Source organism: Hippocampus bargibanti, linkage group LG20, assembly GCF_051943395.1.
Source record: "Hippocampus bargibanti isolate YZ-2025 linkage group LG20, ASM5194339v1, whole genome shotgun sequence".
Lineage (NCBI taxonomy): Eukaryota > Metazoa > Chordata > Actinopteri > Syngnathiformes > Syngnathidae > Hippocampus > Hippocampus bargibanti.
Window position 1 is genome coordinate 1,947,501 of NC_142753.1, and position 20,132 is coordinate 1,967,632.

Sequence of the window (20,132 nt, forward strand, 5' to 3'; positions counted from 1 at the left end):
CTTGAACATTTTTTTTGTGCAGCTGCCTTCTGAAAAAAAAAATGTGTGCATGTAATATCGATGAAAAGGTTTCTTCAGCCGTCATCTGTACTTCTTTGAAGGTGTCGGACGTTTCGCTTCTTATCCAAGAAACTTCGTCAGCAAACTAAAGTCTTACTGGTAGTTTAGGCCCTATATATATATATATATATATATATATATATCCCTACTGTCCAGACATGGCGGCGCCGGACTCTGCTATGATAGGTCCCTGCTCTCAGGTTGGGGGGAGCAGAGGACTACTCCTTGCAGCTCCACTGATTGTTCCGACTAACGACTGGCTTGATTGCCCCACTTCCACCGGTATCACCTCATCAGTATTACTAATCCTATGTTGCCTAAGCAGGCTATTGTATGAATGATCCAAATTGAACCTCACCCCACCATATCGGTTTAATGAAGGATTTAGCTGTTTTATGAAAATGACTTCTTTTACTCCCCTTTCAAACCATCTATTTTCTTTCGCTAAGATTTTAACCTCATCGTCGTCAAATGAGTGTTTGCTAGCTTTTAGGTGCATATGCACTTCCGATTGAGGCCCACTAGTATTATCCCTGTGATGTTGATAGTCTTTTTTTTTTGACGGCTGAAGAAACCTTTTCATCGATGGACCCACTCCTCTACGACTGATAGCTTACACAGACGTGTGCATGTAATACTTTGTTGTTGTTTTTTTACCCCATATCCCCTTCCTTTCAACATTGCTACTGTAGATGGCAAATTTCCCCATTGTGGGACTATTAAAGGCTTTCTTTTCTTATCTTATCCAATGGGAATATTAAAACCATTACAACATATTGGCCCACGACAATAAACAACCACATAAAAACGTCAATAAAAAATGAACGAATGAACAAATAAATACATCAATAAATTCATAAACAAATAAATGGGTGAATGAATAAATACATAAAAATAGACAATTAAACAAACAAATAAATAGACAAACAAACAAATACATGCATAAAAAATGAATACATAAATAAATAAATAAATACAGAAATTCATACAGGGGTGAACAAATAAATACACCAATAAAATCATAAATCAACACATAAATGGGTGAATGAATAAATAGATAAAAATAGACCAATAAACAAATAAATAAATAGACAAATAAACAAACAAATAAATACATACATAAAAAATGAACAAAAATAAAAAAATGGGCAAATAGATAAATAAACAAATAAATGGGTGAATGAATAAATATATAAAATAGACAATTAAAGGGCAATCGACGTCGCTTTTTTGTTTTTTAACTGTGTCATCAGAAAAACGTTTTATAGCATTTAAAATACCCAAAACACGCAGTATGATATTTTTATTCAAATGCAAAACACCAATAAAAATGACTTAAAATCTGCAAAAAATTGAGCTGCGAATTGGGCATTTTCAGAAAGTCCCGCCCCCAGTTCGTGACGTCACGCCAAGACGTCTTGCATTGCAGGAAAATAAAAACAATGGCTTCAGATTGGGAGAATATGCTTTCTTGTTACACATCCAGTTATGAATATGATTCAAAAAGTTCTGAAGAGGAAAGCATACATATTTGCGATCGATTAAAGAATTATATGTGCCATTTTGAGGCAACATTGGGGGAAAATCTCTCACCCAAAAAAAGAGGCACAAAATGGCGAACTCCAGTGGCCACCTCCGCTTCCACAGGCTGATAAATTCTTTATATGGAACTTGGATGCCCTCTTCTGGCGGCTTTTGGGTGCAACACGGTTCTCAGACCAAACATGTACAGCAAACTACATTGACGTGATTGAAGCACTGCTACAATGTGTCTTTTTTCGGTCAGGGGGCGGTCCTTTCATGACGTCACGTACGGACTCGTCACCAACTCAAAAACAAGACTTCCTGAATATTCAGAGCGAGTCTGAAAACGTAAAATATAGCGATATGCGGTGGAATCTTATTTAAATACGCCCAGTAGAAGTCATTTGAAGCCATTTTACAAATTATGGACACAACTTGTCCGGAGACATCGGTTGTCCTTTAAACAAATAACTAAATAGACAAACAAACAAATGCATACACAAAAAAATGAAGGAATAAAAATAAATAAATAAATGAATACATTCAAATGAATAAAAATAAATAAATAAATTGCAACTGCATTTCCATAGGATTCGGTAGTGAGTGTTATGGTTCACGTCTGTACTGCTTTTGACACAAGATGAGAATGGTTTTTAAGTTGTTATTTTTTGAGGGGGTGATTTCCTTTCCTTTTTTTGTTTTGAGGACCAAACTTGCAGACAAAGAATTTGGATGTCAACTTGAAAAGTTTGCTGGGAATGTTTGTATTGAGATGACGCAAAAGGTTGAGCTTGAACGTTTGAATGGAAGAGCGCAGCATTTGATTTGATTGAGTGAACGCTGGCATGGGTGGCTGCCGCTGCTCACCCGCAAAAAAATATTCTGTGACTGTAAAGTGTCCTTGAGAGTTTTGAGAGGCGCTTATAAATGAAATGTATTATTATTATCTGCAGGCCACCCGTATTCCCATTAAAATAAAGTTGATATTCCCGCCCCCAGTCTTCGGTTAAAGCCGCACGTGATTGGTCGATATCAGTGGTAGAAGAGGGAGGGGAGAATTACAGACACACGCAGCAGTGACGAGGGGGAGAGTGGTTATGGTCGACAGGTGGACAAATGTTATCACATTATGTTGTTAATATTAGTCAATTATTATATTTTATATATATTTATATATTATATATATTTTTATATATCTGTCATATAAATACAAATATTTGATATAGTGTATTTTTTACATGAGTAATTTGTTTTTCCACATAATTGTACAGGATTTTTGCTCGTTAATTTAAGCAACAAACAAACTGAGGAGCCATTTGGGAGCCAAAAGAGCCGGATCTTTTTAGTGAGCCGAGCCAAAAGAACCGGCTCTCTGAAAAGAGCCGGAATTCCCATCACAAATGTGTACGCTGTGGCCACACACCAGTTTCACGCCTATATCTCGGCGTGTATGAGTAGGGCACATTCGCGCCGTTCTGCTCCGATTGACTGCGTAGCGTACGTGAACTGTCCGGCATTATTGGCGGGACACCTGTCACTCATACAGTTACATTGCAAAATGTGCGCAGCATAGATGTTCTTGTGCGCTGAGTATGTGCAAGCAGTGCGCGATTGCGCACGCGTGCATACTAGAGGGAACATTGGATGGGATGTCGTGTTCAAAAAGAAAAAAAACAAAGAAAAAAAGGCAAGCGAAGGCAACATTGGACGTGGCGGGCAAAGGGTGGGCGAGCCTCACCCGTGTAGTGCTGCATGCCGGCGTACGCTTGCTGCAGGGGGTCCAGCACGGGACTCGCAGCTGCGCCACAAAAAAAAGAAGCAACAGGAGACGATAATCAAGCAAAAAGTCAGCAAGCGGCCTTTACCTTGGTAGGCGTGGAGCCCGTTGGCGTACAAGGCCTCGCTCGCCGACGGGCCGTTGCCCACCGTCGGGTAGCCGCCCGCGGCGATGGCCGGCGGCAGGGCGGAAACCGGGGTGGCGGCGATGGACGGCGGCGTGCTGGCGCCTGCAGACGGCCACGCGGTTATCCGGGGGCGCCGGCGGTACCCGCAAATCGCCGGCGGCTTACCCGAGGAGGGTGCGATGGATGCGATTGGCGCGGCGGCGATGATGCCGCCGGGGTTGAGGGCGGCCAGCTGCTGCATCTGAACGGCCGCCACCGTGGCCACGGGGGACAGGAAGGCCGACTGGGCCACCAGCGCCTGCTGCTGCATCAGCTGGGGGGGAAGGTTGCCGTTGGCGACGGGAAAAACCAAAGCGGGACGTTTGCGGGCTTCTCACTGCTTGCGCGTAGGCGTTGTAGGCCCCGAGGTGCAGGGTCATGGGAGCCACGACCCCCAGCTGAGAGGCCACCTGCTGCATTCGCCGGAGACCCCGCTCCTTCTCCGAATCGGCAAACTTCACCACCAGGCTGGACGAGGCGCCCTCAAAGAGAGAAAAAAAAAACAACCAAAAAAAGAAAGGCGTTGATCCTCAAGCCAAATCGGGCGGCCCTGGAAAAAGCTCCGTCGGACTCACCGGCAGAGTCCGACTCCCGTGCAAGGCGTTGATGGCGGCCTGAGCCTCCACGTTGCTGTGGAACTTGACAAAGGCGCAGCCTAGAGGGCGGAGGGACACGGCGAAGACACCACGTCCATTTCAAAACGCCATCTTTGGATTTCTGGCAAAGCGACGCAAGGCCACGCCCCCTTCTCAGTGCTTACCTTTGCTGGTGCCGTCGGGCCCGCGGAGCACCGTGCACTCCTCGATGGCGCCAAAGGCTTCAAACATCTTTCTCACGTCGGGGTCCGTCTGCTGCTTTCCCAGCATGCCCACAAACAGCTTCCTGTCTTCTGAGGAGGAAGGCGGGCCAGTTGTGGTGGTGGTGGTGGTGGTGGTGGTGGGCGGGGGTTGGGGTTGGGGGGGCAACCGCAGGAGGCCGGGCAGAAAACACATTCAATAATACATATGTAACGCAGTTGTGCACTTAGATTATTAAATTATGAAGGAAGTGACGCAACGGCGCACAGTGTGGCACTATGTCCCGCCCATAGTTTCCAGAATAATCTCGAGGAGATTCAGGTTAATCACAAGACGAAACCCATGCGACTTCACCCATCCCTTCTGCCATACTGTGTTGCAGGTAATAATTGTTTCATTTCGTTTTTATTGAACAATATTTAGTTTCTTGTGTCGTGTTTCATTTGCCCGTGAGTGTCCGTGGCGGGTTGAACTGTGCGCCAGCCATTACAAGCGCACCGCGTGTTCTGCCGAGTCTCCGCCTATGATGCGTTCAGGGACATCTTGTAAATAACAGTGAACTTGTGTTGTATTCTCTTTTTCTGTAAATAACCACTATACGATCACACGTTGTTAATTCTGTTTTGTTATCTACAATGTTTTGCATTTGAGAACAATCTCGAGGAGATTCAGGTTAATCGAGACCAACAGAAAATTGTGACTCACCCTGAATCTCCTCGAGATTGTTCTGGAAACTATGGGCGGGACATGGTGCCACACTGTGCGCCTGTTGCGTCACTTCCTTCATAATTTAATAATCTAAGTGCACAACTCCGTTACACATACAAGAGCTGGAAAAGAGGGACGCCCAAAACCATTTTCATTGATTGAAAAACAAATAAAAATCATTTTGGGATGACTCCCAAATCCCAATAGATTTAACTCCAGCGTGCGTCGCCATTTTTTAGCTCATTGACTGCCAGACAACGTGCCGAAATGTGCCCACTCCAGTGCCAGGGTTTTGGTCATAGTAACTCGAATTCCAGGACCCACAGAATATGGAGTTTTGGGACTACATCAACATTCAATACAGCGTTACAAACCTGAGACTCTGTTGTTCTTTCATCAGAAAAAGAGTGAATTCCTAAATGATATGGGTCTGGAGTTATAGGAGCTTTAAATGAGGGCGGCTCTCCAAAATACATCCATACATATTGGTTTATATAGGGCTTTTACAAGAGCTGAAGCTGGAACAAAGCGCTAACATGGAAAAAAAGTTGGGGCTGCAGTTGGCGGAAAGCGCTATTTTGATTGGATGATACTGGCCGTCATGTTGAAACGGGTAAACGCCCCTTTAAATGAGCCCGACAAGATACACTTCAGCTTGAATGCACCGGAGCAGTCGCCTTTGAGGAGAGAAAATGTTCACATTCTAATTTGCAATGAAACAATTCCATCGATGAAACAGTCGAATGTCAGTGACATTTTAACAAGCCCCATGCTAACGTTAGCATCAATATACTTCTGCGAGAAGTAGATTGCAGATAGCAAGTGTGGAAGCTTATGAGCCGTGTGCAGGCTAGCTAGCAGTAACTTGGCCTAGAGACCGAATCGTTTGTTGGATATTTATCTACCAATCACGAGGAACGGAATACCATGTTAACGTGGTACATGTCATGTTAACCCCTGATATAGCTGAAGCTGGAATAAAGGGCTAATATGGACAAAAGGGGAATGCTGCCCCCTTGTGGAAAGGAGAAAACGTTGCCAGAGGCCATGACCAGCGCTTTATCGGCACCCAAGCATGACAAACAAAAACCGGAACAAATTCAGGAATAGTGCTCTACGTCATATTTTGAATTCCCGAATCAATTTGTGAATGGCAGTCGATGAGTTAAATAATTGTTGGATTTGATGGAAAAAAATACAAAGGGCTCAATCACTCGCTCAAAACATCGAATCAAGGCAGACATTTGTCCTGGGGAGCCAAGCTCACCCACTTGTGGCAAAGAGGCCATTTTAAAGGACAACCGACGCCTCCGGACAAGTTGTGTCCATAATTTGTAAAATGGCTTCAAATGACTTCTACTGAGTGTATTTTAATAAGATTCCACTGCATATAGCTATATTATACGTTTTAAGACTCGCTCTGAATATTCAGGAAGTCTTGTTTTTGAGTTGGTGACAAGTCCGTACGTCACGTCACGAAAGGACCGCCCCCTGACCGAAAAAAAGACACATTGTAGCAGTCCTTCAATCACGTCAATGTATTTTGCTGTACATGTTTGGTCTGAGAACCGTGTTGCACCCAAAAGCCGCCAGAAGAGGGCATCCAAGTTCCATATAAAGAATTTATCAGCCTGTGGAAGCGGAGGTGGCCACTGGAGGTCGCCATTTTGTGCCTCTTTTTTGGGTGAGAGATATTCCCCCAATGTTGCCTCAAAATGGCACATATAATTCTTTAATCGATTGCAAACATGTATGCTTTCCTCTTCAGAACTATTTGAATCATATTCATAAGTGGATGTGTAACAAGAAAGCATATTATCTGAATCTGAAGCCATTGTTTTGATTCACAAGCAATGCAAGACGTCTTGGCGTTACGTCAGGAACTGGGGGCGGGACTTTCTGAAAATGCCCAATTCGCAGTTCAATTTTTTTGCAGATTTTGGAAACTTGAAGTCATTTTTATTGGTGTTTTGCATTTGACTAAAAATATCATAGTGCGTGTTTTGGGTATTTTAAATGCTATAAAACGTTTTTCTGGTGTCAGTTAAAAAACAAAAAAGTGACGTCGGTTGTCCTTTAAATCTGCTGGCACAGAAAAAAAAAAACTATTTGTGTGTATTTGTGTATATTTGTGCGTGTGTGTCGGTTGGACACGGGCGTCTCTCACCCCCTCGACTCTCGCTGTCGGCTGGCTTGACCTGGATTGGACGGTTCATCTGGAAGCCCATCAAAAAGAAACACTGTTAGTTTTATTCAAAGAGAATGACGATATGAGAAATATGGAAATATGGAATCAGAAAAAACATCTTCAGTGTCAGATTTTGTCAGTAGTTTCTCCTTCACTGTACCATATTTTCTGGTGTCTAATGTCTAATATAGAAATATGTAAAAGTTTTCCAACATTTTTCCACATTATCAGGCGCTACAGCGGAGGCCAGGGTTACGTACTACTGTGTCTACAAGTGATTTATTGTAGTTGGTTGCTGCTGACAGTAATAATAATAATAATAATAATAATAATAATAGTAAGAAGAAGAAAGAAGAAGAAAAATAAGAATAAGAATAAGAATAAGAATAAGAATAAGAATAAGAATAAGAATACATTTGATTTATAAGCATTTTTCAAAACTCCCAAGGTCACTTTACAGTTACAGAATATTTTCTGTGGGTGAGCAGTGGCAGCCACGCGCGCCAGCGTTCACTCAACCCGGAAGTAACTCAAATAGAATAGTAAGACAAATAGATAGAAAGCTAGCAAGCAAGCCAATCTATAGCGAATAGCTAGCCAGCCAGCCAGATAGCTATTGTACGGTATTACAGAAATCATTTTCACGATGTCAACCTGATGCCAATAAAGTTGTCACAATGTCAAGTGTACATAAATATATAAATAAAAAAAATACCAGACAAGTAAACGACTTTATGAATAAATAAATAGATAAATAAATTTCATTAATGTAATTTTATTCACATTAATTTCATCTGTGCTGTATGTCATGCATATTAGCATATTTGACAATAAAGCTGACTTTGACTTTGAAATGAATGAATGAATGAATAAATAAATAAATAAATAAATAAAAATAAATAAATAAAAATACACAATTGAATTAATGAAAACAAATAACCATATAAATAAACAACTATGTAAATAAACACATGAATAAACAAATACATAAATGGATAAATTAACAAAGAAATAAATAACCATGTATATAAACAACTGTGTAAACAAACAAATAAACGTATAATAAATGAATAAGTACACAAACATAAATACACAAATAAACAACCATGTAAATAAACAAATGAATAAAGAAATAGTTGCTAGACTTGTGGTGGCATAATATAGGACTTCACATATCAAGCGCAATAACTGGCGTATAAGGCGCAGGGTCATCTTTGCAACAACATCAAGGCTTTTGGGTGCGCCTGATACACCGCAAAAGACGCTACTTTTGGAATTTTTTGTTTCTTCTTTTGCAAGATGGCAAAAGGTTCCCTGAATCTTGGATGGGATTGGGCGTCACTAATGAAGCGGTCCAGCCACGGTGCCCCCCCACCAACCCCCACCGCCATCCAACGACTCTCTCTGGGAATCCCATCTAATCCGGAGTCCACGCGCTTGATTCTGAGCCCACGGCGCCAAAAGCGGGGAAAAAAAAGCACCCCCGCCCTGGCGGGGGATTGGCCAAGTGACAAGATTAAGAAGGCCCGCTGGCTAATCTGGATTACAAGAGCAGGCCCGGCAGGCCCGGCATCACGATACACATAAAATAGTCCCATCCCGAAAGTGTGGCAGATACAGGGTGAAAAAAGGGAGGTGCCAATGGAAGATTGGGTGGGGTGGGGGGGGGCAAATGTGGCGAGCCCCCCCCCCCACAAAAAGACAGAAGGGGGAGTTGCGCAAAAGAAGGAAAACAGGGAGGTTAAAGGGAGAAGTGCAGATTAAGGGATAGTATGGAGCAGGGGTGTCAAAGTCATTTTTTGCCGCGGGCCACATTATAGTTAAGGTTTCTTCTTGAGGGCCGTTATGAATTTGGGGAGGCCATTAGAATGACATGTAGAGCGCACAACCAATTAATAAATAACTAGTTTTCAAATCTGAAGTCAAGAATGATGACTGTTATTGTGGTTTACATCCAAAAATATGACATTTTGGCTCAGATTTTAGCACACATCATGGAATTTCACAAGTTTGATTTGCTTTCGCGGGCCGAAAAAAATGATGTGGCGGGCCGGATTTGGCCCCCGGGCCTTGACTTTGACACCTGTGGTATGGAGTATACAGACACAAGGCAGTATGTGGGTGTGTCGGAGGGGCACGGGGGCATGTCGCTGTGCCCCCCCCCCCCCCCCCCCGTGAACTGAGACTACATGAAGGTCTTTATGAGGAGCCGATGACATTTCACTCACTTGCCAATTTTGCGTCACTCAAGAGGGAGAGCGGTGAGAAGCGGAGGCCATCAAGGCCGAGCCACTCCACATCGGCACGGCAGCCGCCCCCCCCCCCCATTGCCCCCCCCCCCCCGCCTTGCGCGCATTGGCCATCGCCATGACAACAACTTGCCATTAGGACCGCCGGAAGATCAGGTAAACGCCACGACGAGGAGATGAGACACAAACAAATCAAAGAGGCCGACGGGCGTTTATGGGATGGCGATCGGAAGGGGTGGGCTGAAAAGTTTGTGCCTGTTGAATGCGAGCAGGCGTGAGCAGCTTATCCCCCCTCCCCCCCCTCGGCTGCGTGGCTTGTTGACACAATTGTTGCTCGGAGAGCTCGGCGGCGTTGATGGATGACAAGGCCCAACGCGCGGCGCCACAAGCCACATCATTTGTGACGGCGCAGGGCATTATTCCATATGTAAACCACAGATGATCCAATCACATCCTCAAATAAAACAACATTTGGGGTTGGGGGGGGGGGGTGAGACCATTTTTCCTTCCTTTTGGTCACCGCTCAGAAAAAATGGAAAAACCTGCCCCCCCCACCTTCTCTTCAAATGGATGAGTCGGACGGGGGCGGGTCGAAAGGGGGGGGGGACGGGCCGTGGGCTACAAAGACAATTTGCCTCCCCCCACTCGGCTCCGTCACATCGCATCATGCTAGGTCGCTTAGCAACCTGCCATCCCTGGTCCCAGCTGTCTCCAGGCAACCAGACTTGCAACCACAACCACCCCCCCTCACCCCCCCCCCCCACAAACCCCTCCTCCCTCCCTGCCGACTTCCTCTCCCATCGCCGTTGCTTTTTGCGTCTCTATCTTCGCCGACACGACAAATTCATATCCAAGCTTTCACATCCAAGAGTCCACCTGAAAATGAGGCGGGGGGGGGGGGGGTGTAAACTAAGCTTTTAAGGCAGAGACAAAGCAGGTGGATTTTGTGGGGGGGGGGCTGGGGGTAGAAGACTTAGTCAAAACGGAAGAGCGAGCGCAGCCGCAAAAGGGGAAGTTGGGCCGGACCACTCAAACTTTCCTCTGACGTCACTGCCAGACCGTCTGAGTCTTTTTTTTTTTTATTTTTATTTATTTTTGGGGGGGGGGGGTGTTGTCGCCCGCCACCCTCCCTGCATGCGAGGCCTCGAAAAGACAAAAGGCGCCACTCACCCCCGGCAGCGTCTTCTGCTCGTGCAGCGCATTCTGGGCTTTGAGGGCCGACTCCCGGGCGCAGTACGTCAGGAAGGCGCATCCTGGGGGGACAGAGGGGGCGCACCAGCTCAGCAAACGCCCAAACGGGAGGCCTTACAATCACAAATTTGACCCCCCCTCCCCCCCGAACCCCATCACAGATGGCCGCTCACCATCGGGAGCGAGTGTGTGTGTGTGTGTGTGTGTGTGTGTGTGTGTGTGTGTGTCATAATCCCATCAAGACGGTCAAAACAAATCTGCAGACTTGTTGGAAAAGTCATTTTGACTCAAAACGACGACGAGCGCCAAGAGGAACGCGGAAGTCGGGCTCTTTCGTATCCTCGCCGCTTCCGTCAGCTTTTATTCCATCAACGCCTTCGACTTACGCTTCATCAAACGAGGTTGTCAACCCCGAAAACAACAACGCCGACATCGCCTCCTCGCAAACGAGATATTCTGATGCTGGTTGTCAATCATCTCGAGGGCTGTCCGTCAAAATAAATCGCCGGTTACAATTCGAATGGAGAAACAAGTCGCTCCAAGACGTGAAACGCACACAGTGACGATGTGGCAACCGAAAATGAGGGAAAACCACACGTGGAACAAGGTGAAATGGGTGAAACGGACACTTTTGGGGACAGTCCATCCAAACTCGGCAAGATTTTTTCTTTCGAAAAGACGCGCACGCGCACATTTCGAATGACTTCTGATGAGAACGTGCGGGTGTCGCTCGCCCCGTTTAGCGGGCGGCTTACCTTTGTGCATCCCCGTGTATTTGTCCTTGATCACCGTCAGCTCGTAAATCTTGCCGAAGGTCTCAAAAATGGGCTTGAGGTCCTTTTCGTCCAGGTGGCGAGGGATTTGCCCGACGAAGAGCTTGATGGCGTCGGGCTCCTTCATTGAGAATCTGTTGACAATCGGGCGGGGGGGGGGGGTACACACACATACAAGCGAGCTGAGCGAGAGGGCGCCCCCGCCATTGACATGCGATGGAAGGGGAGACACCTTCCAATGACGGTGATGACTCGACCGTCAACCACGTTAGCAAATCTGATTTTTGAGGACCCCGTCAAATTCAAACACAACCTATCGCCACCATTTGTCCCCATCTTGAGTGTCAGATGGCAGATTATAGTATAAAGATGATATTACAAAGACACTTGTTGGTCAATGAGCCTGATGCAGACGATAATTGGCACCTTGGTGGTATCTATCGATACTTAGCAAAATGGTAGACGTGGACATTGGGGATGAATCCACGTCGGTATTTGCAGATGGCGACGTCTGTGCGACAATATTTAATCCCTTCCAGAAAGATGACAGCGTGTGCGTGTGTGTGCGCGCGCCCAACCACAGCTGGAGTCTTTTGTCGGGAGAGGCTGCTGACAACAACAACAACAACGACGACGACGAGGACGACGACTCGGTTCCACACGCGCGGACGAGATTGCGAGCGGCCACTAAGAAAGAGCAAAGAGTTGCGACTGGTACCTGTGGTGCTGCTCTCGGCAAAGAATGGAACAAACGCCGCACGTCTTCGAGTCTTCGGGTCTTCCGCTTCAGACTTGGTCGGTGTCGCCGATTCGGTTCATTGGCGTAGCGGCGGCTCTTGAAAACCTTTTCCAAAGCAAATGGCAACGAGGCTTCATTCGGGGAGGGAGCGCCCCCCCCTTTCCCCCTTCACCTTCACCCCTTTCCTGCGGCGAGTCGCTCCCGAGATTGGTGGGCTCTTTCCGTATCGAGCAAGCGCCGCGCCGGCCGACGTCGACGCGTTGGGACGGGTGCAAATCGCGCCTTGCTTCGGCAGAGCGCGGGGGGATTTGGCCGTCTGTTGATTCTCCGGTATCCTCCCGCGAGCGTGTGCTCGGTGTGCAGCGCGCGCGCGTCCTCCTTTGACGTCCTAAGCCGGTGTCTCCCTCCCGGTCCATCTCGCTCCATCCTACCAGTGGGCGGGGCCAGTCAACCGCCAGGGACCGTCGCTCAACTACCAAAGAAATTCTTCTTCCTCTTTTTGCTGTTTCGATGTTGTGCTCCGGAGGTCCCCCAACGCCGATACGCGGACCGGCACCGGGCGACGGGCTGCAGAGAGAGACCGTCGATCCTTGAGCAGATTGACTCGCTGAGGCGTGGCGGATATCTGCACCCGGCTTCGAAGATTGCTTTGCACATTGAAATCAACAGTGAGTCCCAACAGATGAAAGAAGAAGCAAAAAGTAACCGCAAGGAAGAGAGCAAACGTCCATCTCGACACGCGCAGCTGATGGGCGGCCATAATTTCCAAAGACGAAACAATTTGGACAAGAGTGTTCGCCCCAAGCGACGTGGCGGGCGCTGTCATCTAAAATGAAGTCAATACAAGAAAGCCGTCCTATCATTCGAACGGCTGTCACCCGAACGATGAATTGGAAGGCACGAAAAAGCGACAAAACGTTCCCAACTACCTGCTACGTAGACGCTAGATCATTAGCCGGCAGCCATTGGAGGAAAGCAGCAATCACTGGCAGCCGTTTGCTCGGAGCAACGATGCTAACGCTAGCAAAGGAAATGCTAAAATAGTCTTTAAATCAATCGTGACAGACGTGCTATCTTGAGATGTGGCAATCTCAAGAAAAAAACAATTTCCTTGCGTGCAAAAAGTCTGCAAACGAGCTACTGTGAAGTGGGAGTCTTGGCTTGGCGGTAATTTCCGGACGCTCCCTGACATCCAGCCGGGCGAATCAGTCTTTTGTTCGGGTCGCGCGCGGATCTGGCCCTGGTGCTGAAAGAAAGGCTTCGGAAACGGCATATTCGTCGGCCCCGAATTCAAAGCTCACAACCGCCACGCGAGATGCGGAGAAACACACATGTCGATATCATTGTTGATTGCGCATAGAGCTATGCTAATATGACGTCTCTGTATATGTTTAGACTAGCATAGCTGTAACTTTGAAGGAGCTTGGAAAGTTTGAATATTTTGTATATCAAATACATGACACAACTGTTTGATAACCACAAATAAATCCTCAAAATAAATGGTTGGCGCATATTATGATTAGTAGAGCGTTTAGTTTAAATGACGCTGGTGGGGAAAATGTTGATTGGTGTTCAGGCAAAGCCGGCGTTGTTATTTTGGAACCAACAAAGGAACCACCAAGAGTTATTTGCACGACCGGACACACCGGCAGTTGCCATTGAAATCCAATACAGTGAGACCTCAACTTACAAACGTCAAATTTATGAAAATTAAACCTTATAATGAGCACTAATTTCATAATACACACCACCACGGCTGGCGGAGTGATCTTCGGCGGAAGCACATGACCGAACAGTACCAGAGGTTAAGTTACCAACAGTCCTTATGGAAGGTGACTCTCCTTCCATAAGCCATCAACGACCATCAAAAAGGTCAATAAAACTTCATTTTACAGCACAGTTTCTTTCTTTAATTACAGTCGTCATGTAATGCGCCTCTCTTTCCAAACAGCAATTCCCTTCGACCTCCAACGCCATTCCATCAAGCCATAAATGACCATCACAAATGTAAATAAAGTGACTTTATGATACAATGCAGTGTGTTTCTTTCATTACAACACAATAGCACATTTATTATACATAGAATAAGGTATGTTGTGTGTAGTTTTAAGGCTTATTTAGTTGAAAAGTATATTTTATGGAAACCCGGGAACGGATTATTCCCATTTTAATGGTTTCCTATGGGAATTTTTTTTTGAGATACACACTTTTCGCCTTACACACTCTGCCTGGGACCCAATTAAGTTCGTAAGTTGAGGTCTCACTGTATTCCCGCTGGCTCAAATGCAGAAGAAAATGGCCATTCCCAATTTTGCTGCTTTTTCCGGATTCTGAAAAGCCTTTCAAGGGTGGAATGGCGCGCAAACAGAAACAACAACGTTTCCAAATCCAAATTTTATTAGATGGTACAAATGAGATGAAAGTGAAGCGTCTTTGCCCCCCCCCCCCCATATCTACAAGGGTCTGCGGAAGGCGAAAGAACGCTTTCACTCCTCACATCTTCCGCGGAAGTGGAAAGGGGCCGCTCTCGACCAGGACGGGGAGACTGCGGCTTCACAGGTACAAACAGAGCTTCCTCCCGGCGCCCCCCCCCCCCAAATATCAAACTCAAAATCATTTTCACTGCAATGGGTGCTGGGAGAAGGGCTGCTGAGCAGTGACAACTGCTCAGCAGCACATTCTTTTCACGCTGCCCAGACTCAAAAGGCTCAAGACCAACGAGGTTCCGTGGCAATGTGCGGCACGCTTGCATACCGGACACACACGTGCACAACCCCCCCCTACACACACACACACACACACACACATACACACTGAGCCGTATCAAACGCTGACGTTTGATGACTGAAACTGTGGAGAGAAAAAAAAAAGATGTATGTATGTATGCGAGTGTATATTTATATACCCGTGGGGACATTTTTTTCACCGGCACTGCCCCCCCCCCCCCCCTTCAATCATTTCAGATTTGATCTCCAGAGGGGGGGAACGAAGCTCAGGGGCGGTCGTACAGTCAGTAGTGTGGGGGTAGGAAAGGTCTTTTGGGAGCAAACGGGGGTCCAGGACGTTTGCCCCCCAGCCTTGGATCGGGCCCGTGAAAAGTAGGGAAGGGAGGCCGCGGGGGGCCCCTGGGAAATGGCTGCGAAATGCCAGGGCGGATGAGCCGAGGCGGAGGTCGCGGGCCGGCGGGGCGCATCTGCAAATGGGGGTGCGGCGGACGCCGGAGCGCAAAGCGGGGGCCGGGGGGGCTCTGGTAATCCGGAGAATGAGAGGGCGGAGTAGTGAAGCGGGCCCGGCCAATGGGGGGGTGATGCGGAGGGCCGCCCCGTTGAAAGAAAGGGGCCCGCAGGCGGACGTAAGGGCTGGCGGGAAAGCGGGGGCCGGGCCCCCGGCCGTCATCGCCTTGTGGGTAACGCGGACGGAAAAGCGACTTGTGTCCGTGCTCGTGGACCACCATGGCGGGCAAACCTCTGATCCCGTCGGCCTGGCACGGGGACGGCGCCGGCTGTTCGTGGCCGCTTCCCGAATCCGCCGCCGGGATGTTCGGCGGCGGCGGCAAATTGGGCACGGGCGGAAGGAGATTTCCAAAGAAGTCCGAAGGCGGCCGGAAGGTCGGCGCTTCGCCGCTTTCTTCCGCTCGGTACTGGAAGGGCGCGGTGGGCTGGTGGGCGGCGGGATGCTGGAAGCCCCCGTCCGGGTACGCCTCCCCATACCAAGCCGGGTCGCCCGGCCCCCGGAAGCCCTCGGGGGTCTGCGCGGGGGTCCCGCCGTCTTTGCCCGGCGGGTACGGAGCGGCAGGATCCGACGGCCCGTCCTCGCCGTACGGGTACGCTTGGAACGGCTGCCCGTTCTGGGCCGGCCGCAAGGGGTGGCGGGGGGGGTTTTCCAGGAAGGCCGAGGGAGTCCCGCTTTCGTCCTTCACCGGCCCCATCGTCACGTCCATGACCTCGTCCTGGGTGGGCGTGCCCCCGCCCTCGTCGCGCACCGGCGTCCCGTCCCGCGTGTCGCCTCCCGCGACGGGGCTGGAACGTCCCGCCCCGGCGGGCACGCTCAGGCCGAAACTCAGGTCAAAGTTGCCGAAGGCGGCGTTGCCTTGCAGAAAATTGTGAATTTTGGATTCCAAGCTGTCCGGCTTCGTGGCGTCGTCCGCCGCCGTCGGCGCTGGCGTCCAACCCGTTTCGCCGGGTGCGGACTGCGCGGGGGCGGTGCTCGGCCACGTCTCGGGTAGCATTTGTGGCGCCGCGCTGCGCCGTACGTCGGCGTCCGACGGCAAAGAGGATGCCGGTGCGTCGGAGGCGCTCTGATTGGGAGCTAGCGAAAATCCCGCCGAAGGTTCCACCGAAAATCCTGCTGAAGGTCCAGTGGAAAATCCCGGCAAACATTCAGCCAAAGGACCCGCTGAAAATCCTGCAGAAGGTCCTGCAGAAGGTCCCGACGAAAGTCCCGACGAAGGTCCTAACGAGGGTCCTAACGAAGGTCCCGCCTCCTCCGGGACATTTTCGGGGGGGTCGCTCAGCAGAGAAGCGATGTCTGAAGGCGGCAAAGTCAAGCGCACGTCACCACCGAGACAAGCGAACGCTAACTCGGACTCACCTTCCAGGCTGCTTCGGGCTTGGACTTTGGACAGAGCGCTCAGGAGATCGGCAGGACTCATGTCGGCCTTGGCCAGGATGTCAACCAAAGAGGCGGCCTCCTCCGAGGCGGGAGGGAAGCCCTCCCGCGACGAGAAGGGCTCGTTGGCGGACGGCGCCCTCGCCGCCGGTCCTGCGTTGCAACCGAGGGACAAAACTTGTTGAGAAAATGGAGAGGACGAGCGACGGCGAAGGATTCAGAGGAATCCCCCCCAGCGTTCACATTCCGAAGAACGGAGCGGTGAAAGGTTAAACGGCATTGTGACTTTTCACCCGTACTATTCATGGCGGCGTTCAAGCTGCTGAGGATGGAGCCAATTTTGCCCAGGTCAACGTCGTCCAGACTCGCCGCCGCGTCGGACGTCGGCGCTGACGGCTCTGAGGTTTGGCTCGCTGGATTGGCCGTCTCAACTTTGGGGGCGGGGCTCCTCGTGGGCTCCTCAACTGCGGAGGGAAAATGATCCAAATGAGCGAAAAGGCCAGCGAACGCCAACCGAACGGGACGGAAGACGGACTCAAAGGGATCAGAAGGTGGACCCGTCCCCACCCGGGTCGGAGCGCCCACCTATGATGTCGGCGCAGACCATTTCATCGTCGGACAGCTCCATGTCTTCCACCTCCCGGTTGACGTTGTCGTCGGCCAGATTGGAAAGGTGTGTGGGCAAATCCCCGACGGACGACAGAGGACTCGGGGCCGGTGGGTCCGTTTCGTCCGTAGCGTCCGGCCCGGCCGGACCCCCGGCCGAGTCCCTGTCCAGGTCCAGGTCGCGGAAAGGCGATTCCGAGCCCGTCGGCGAGGGCGCGTCGGCCGAGGGTGAGGGGAGGGGTGACTCGTCCGGGTCCGGCAAGGTGGCCTTCAGGTTGTCCAGCTTGCGTTTTAGGTGCGATACGCGGTTGGCGAAGGTCTGGTAGGCCTTCGGGAGGGGGGACGAGGGTGAAGAGCGTTCCTCGGGAAAGCAAACGCAAGGACGGCGTCGGCGGACGGCGGCTTACGTTGGCGACGATCTTCACTTCTTTGTACTGCATCTGGTAGAAGACGTCGGCGTTGCTCAGCGCTTCCAGGAGCAGCGGACCGCTTTTGTTTTGTTTGTCAAAGAACTTGACAAAGTCTTGCAGCTGCGCGTTGCCTTCCTCAAAGTCCCGCGAGAAGCGCTTTCCGCCCGCCTTATCTGAAAACGGCGGCGGATTTAGGCAGGCTGAGACGGTCCACTAAGGCGGACGGCGAGGGCGTTTGGGCACCTTTGAGCTTCTTGAGGGCTTCCGAGCTGCAGATGTCCACCCTCATGGCCGCCAACTGCTTTTCTCTGAGGTCCACGTCTTCCGACGAGCGCTTGTACTTGGACAGTTGCTCAATCAGAGCCTGGGGCTTGGACCATGGAGGCAAAGGACATGTCGGTTGGCCGTCCGTCCGTCCGTCCGTCCGTCCGCCCCAGCGACGTCCCACTTACCACAAATTCGGCGACAATCTTGGAGCGCAGATCCACGTTGGACTCCAGCGGGGCTGGAGAGCAATTCGAGTGAGAGTGAGAAGCGATTGGCGGCGACGGCGAGGCTTCCGCCACTCACGTTTTTGCTCAGCGGGCGTGGCCGGCGGAGACTCCTCCTTCACCAAGCCGGCCCGCAGCTCGCCGATCACGCCGGCGGGATACACGCTCCTCTCCTGCCAGATGCTCAGGATCCTCTGCGCTGAGTTCACCACCTTGGCATCGCCTTCTTGCCTGCGTGGGCCAAAAACAAACAAAAAAAAAAACACTCGGCGAGGTCAAAAAGAAGCCACCGAAAAGCTACCTTATCTGATCTCATCTTACTTGATCAGCGCAAAAGCCTCGGGGAGCACGTCGGCAAACGCGGTCCGGTACACCAAAGCGTTTTTCCGTTTGCAGTTCTGAATGATGTCGTTGGCGAGGAAAAACAGGTTGAGCTTGTGTGCGGTGGCCGCTGTCGGGGGAGACGGGAGAAGGGGGGGGGGGGGGCAGACGTTCAGGAAAAAAGGAACTTTGGATCACATGCACGCTGTTGCTTATTTGCAAAGTGGATGCGAGCGTGCCAACAGTCTTCCGGATTGCACTCACAATTTCCATCCCCCAAAAACAACAACTCGCCAGCCACGTTTATTTGGTTTTTAATCATCTGGACGCACTGAAGAAAATTCATGGATCCCTCCAAAAAAAAAAAAAAGAGTGATTCGTTTTCGCTCCCTCTCATGGCATCACGGACCCTCCGGCTCTGGCCGAGGCATCACCGACTGTTTCCAAGCGCTCACCAGATAAACGTGAGGCTTGATTTGAGCCAACGGCACCAAAGTTGGAGACTGTCGGCTCAAAAAAAAAAGGAGCCACCCGGCTCGAGATTTCCTTCAGATCGGATCAAAGCGACCTCCATAAGAAAGCCTGAGCCTTTGCTGCTCAGGTGGACATCCCTTTTCCGATTGGGCCGCTTCGCAGTAGAAGGAATTTCCGAGTGCGGAAGCTACAGGATGGAGAAGCCCTCTCGATGGGGTGCCACTTTGTCAAACTTGCAACTTACACAATAGTCCGAAGATTCGGACGAAAAACAAACAAAGAGAGGCTCGCTCGCGGCGTTGCTTTTGTCGTGTCAAACCCTCAATAGGGCCACGACCGATCGATCAAGTGTCACGGGTTGTAAGCGAAAGTTTGTTGAAAGGCTGTCAACTTTGGCGTCAATCGGGAATGGGCCTCGAGCGTTTCCGATGCCCACCGGCAAGAGTCGCGGGATTGCAACTTACATTTCTTCAAGCACTTGAGCCACTGCCGCACGATCGCGCCGTGGTACTTCTTGTACTCTATACACCACGCCGACAGTCCTTGGATGGAGTCCATGGTGTTGCTCACGCCCAGTAGCTTTTTGTCCAGCGCGGCCTCGAAAGAGGCGCCGGGATCGCGCCCTCTTCCCGCTTCCATGTGGAGGCTCGCTGGCTCCAACGCACCAAAGTTTGATCTTGCTAACGTTAGCTTAGCCGGCTAGCTTACCCTAGCGCAGACTCGTACGGCGCGGGCGGCCATTGGCGCCTTCCGAAATATTTCCAAATTCACTTTCTGCGTCGAGTCATGACGCGCGATTGAAGGCGAACAAGCCACCCGCTGTGAGATGGGCGCGATTAAAAAAAAATACAACACTTTTCGCGTTGCTGTTCTGTCAAGCTCGAAATTCCGCGTTCCCGGGCGGAAAAAGCAAGCGGAACGCCGACGGCGGATATCCGCCTTTGGTCCCTCGCCTAATCAAATCCGGCGACGCTACAAGAAGGTTCCGCTCCGTCCTGCATTCCGTCAAGTCTTGCCCGAACGACGACGAGGCAAACTTTTTGCATTCAG

General features: G+C 49.9%; 2 protein-coding genes across 4 annotated transcripts in view; both read right to left on the bottom strand.

Moving 5' to 3' along the window:
• Nucleotides 1-13,862, bottom strand: part of celf3a (cugbp, Elav-like family member 3a) — a 16,918-nt gene extending 3,056 nt beyond the window's left edge. The window contains exons 1-11 of one of the 3 annotated variants that reach the window (XM_089023352.1): nucleotides 13,102-13,862; nucleotides 12,152-12,739; nucleotides 11,416-11,567; nucleotides 10,640-10,722; nucleotides 7,200-7,248; nucleotides 4,288-4,416; nucleotides 4,103-4,182; nucleotides 3,866-4,009; nucleotides 3,654-3,801; nucleotides 3,450-3,590; nucleotides 3,323-3,382 (exon numbers count right to left, since the gene is read on the bottom strand). In XM_089023352.1, coding sequence (XP_088879478.1) covers nucleotides 3,323-3,382; nucleotides 3,450-3,590; nucleotides 3,654-3,801; nucleotides 3,866-4,009; nucleotides 4,103-4,182; nucleotides 4,288-4,416; nucleotides 7,200-7,248; nucleotides 10,640-10,722; nucleotides 11,416-11,560 — 979 coding nt within the window. In that variant the 5' untranslated portion in view covers nucleotides 11,561-11,567; nucleotides 12,152-12,739; nucleotides 13,102-13,862. Of the gene's footprint in view, nucleotides 1-3,322; nucleotides 3,383-3,449; nucleotides 3,591-3,653; nucleotides 3,802-3,865; nucleotides 4,010-4,102; nucleotides 4,183-4,287; nucleotides 4,417-7,199; nucleotides 7,249-10,639; nucleotides 10,723-11,415; nucleotides 11,568-12,151 lie in introns of all 3 variants that reach the window. The other 2 variants (XM_089023353.1, XM_089023354.1) reach the window with 2 other exon arrangements.
• Nucleotides 13,858-20,087, bottom strand: rprd2a (regulation of nuclear pre-mRNA domain containing 2a). Its single transcript, XM_089023351.1, has 10 exons — nucleotides 19,547-20,087; nucleotides 18,609-18,738; nucleotides 18,367-18,518; nucleotides 18,249-18,301; nucleotides 18,040-18,166; nucleotides 17,794-17,969; nucleotides 17,366-17,714; nucleotides 17,080-17,244; nucleotides 16,763-16,933; nucleotides 13,858-16,699 (listed from the first exon to the last, which is right to left on the bottom strand). The coding sequence occupies exons 1-10, from the start codon at nucleotides 19,719-19,721 to the stop codon at nucleotides 15,183-15,185; spliced, it is 3,015 nt and encodes a 1,004-aa protein (XP_088879477.1). The 5' UTR covers nucleotides 19,722-20,087; the 3' UTR covers nucleotides 13,858-15,182.
• Between the last annotated feature and the right edge of the window lie 45 nt (nucleotides 20,088-20,132).

Excerpts from the sequence above, each read along its gene's own strand:
- rprd2a (XM_089023351.1), bottom strand. The coding sequence starts at position 19,721 with ATGGAAGCGGGAAGAGGGCGCGATCCCGGCGCCTCTTTCGAGGCCGCG. Across the intron at positions 18,519-18,608 it reads GAGGCTTTTGCGCTGATCAA|GCAAGAAGGCGATGCCAAGG; the intron begins GTAAGATGAGAT and ends TGGCCCACGCAG. Across the intron at positions 17,715-17,793 it reads AAGTGAAGATCGTCGCCAAC|GCCTACCAGACCTTCGCCAA; the intron begins GTAAGCCGCCGT and ends CCCCTCCCGAAG.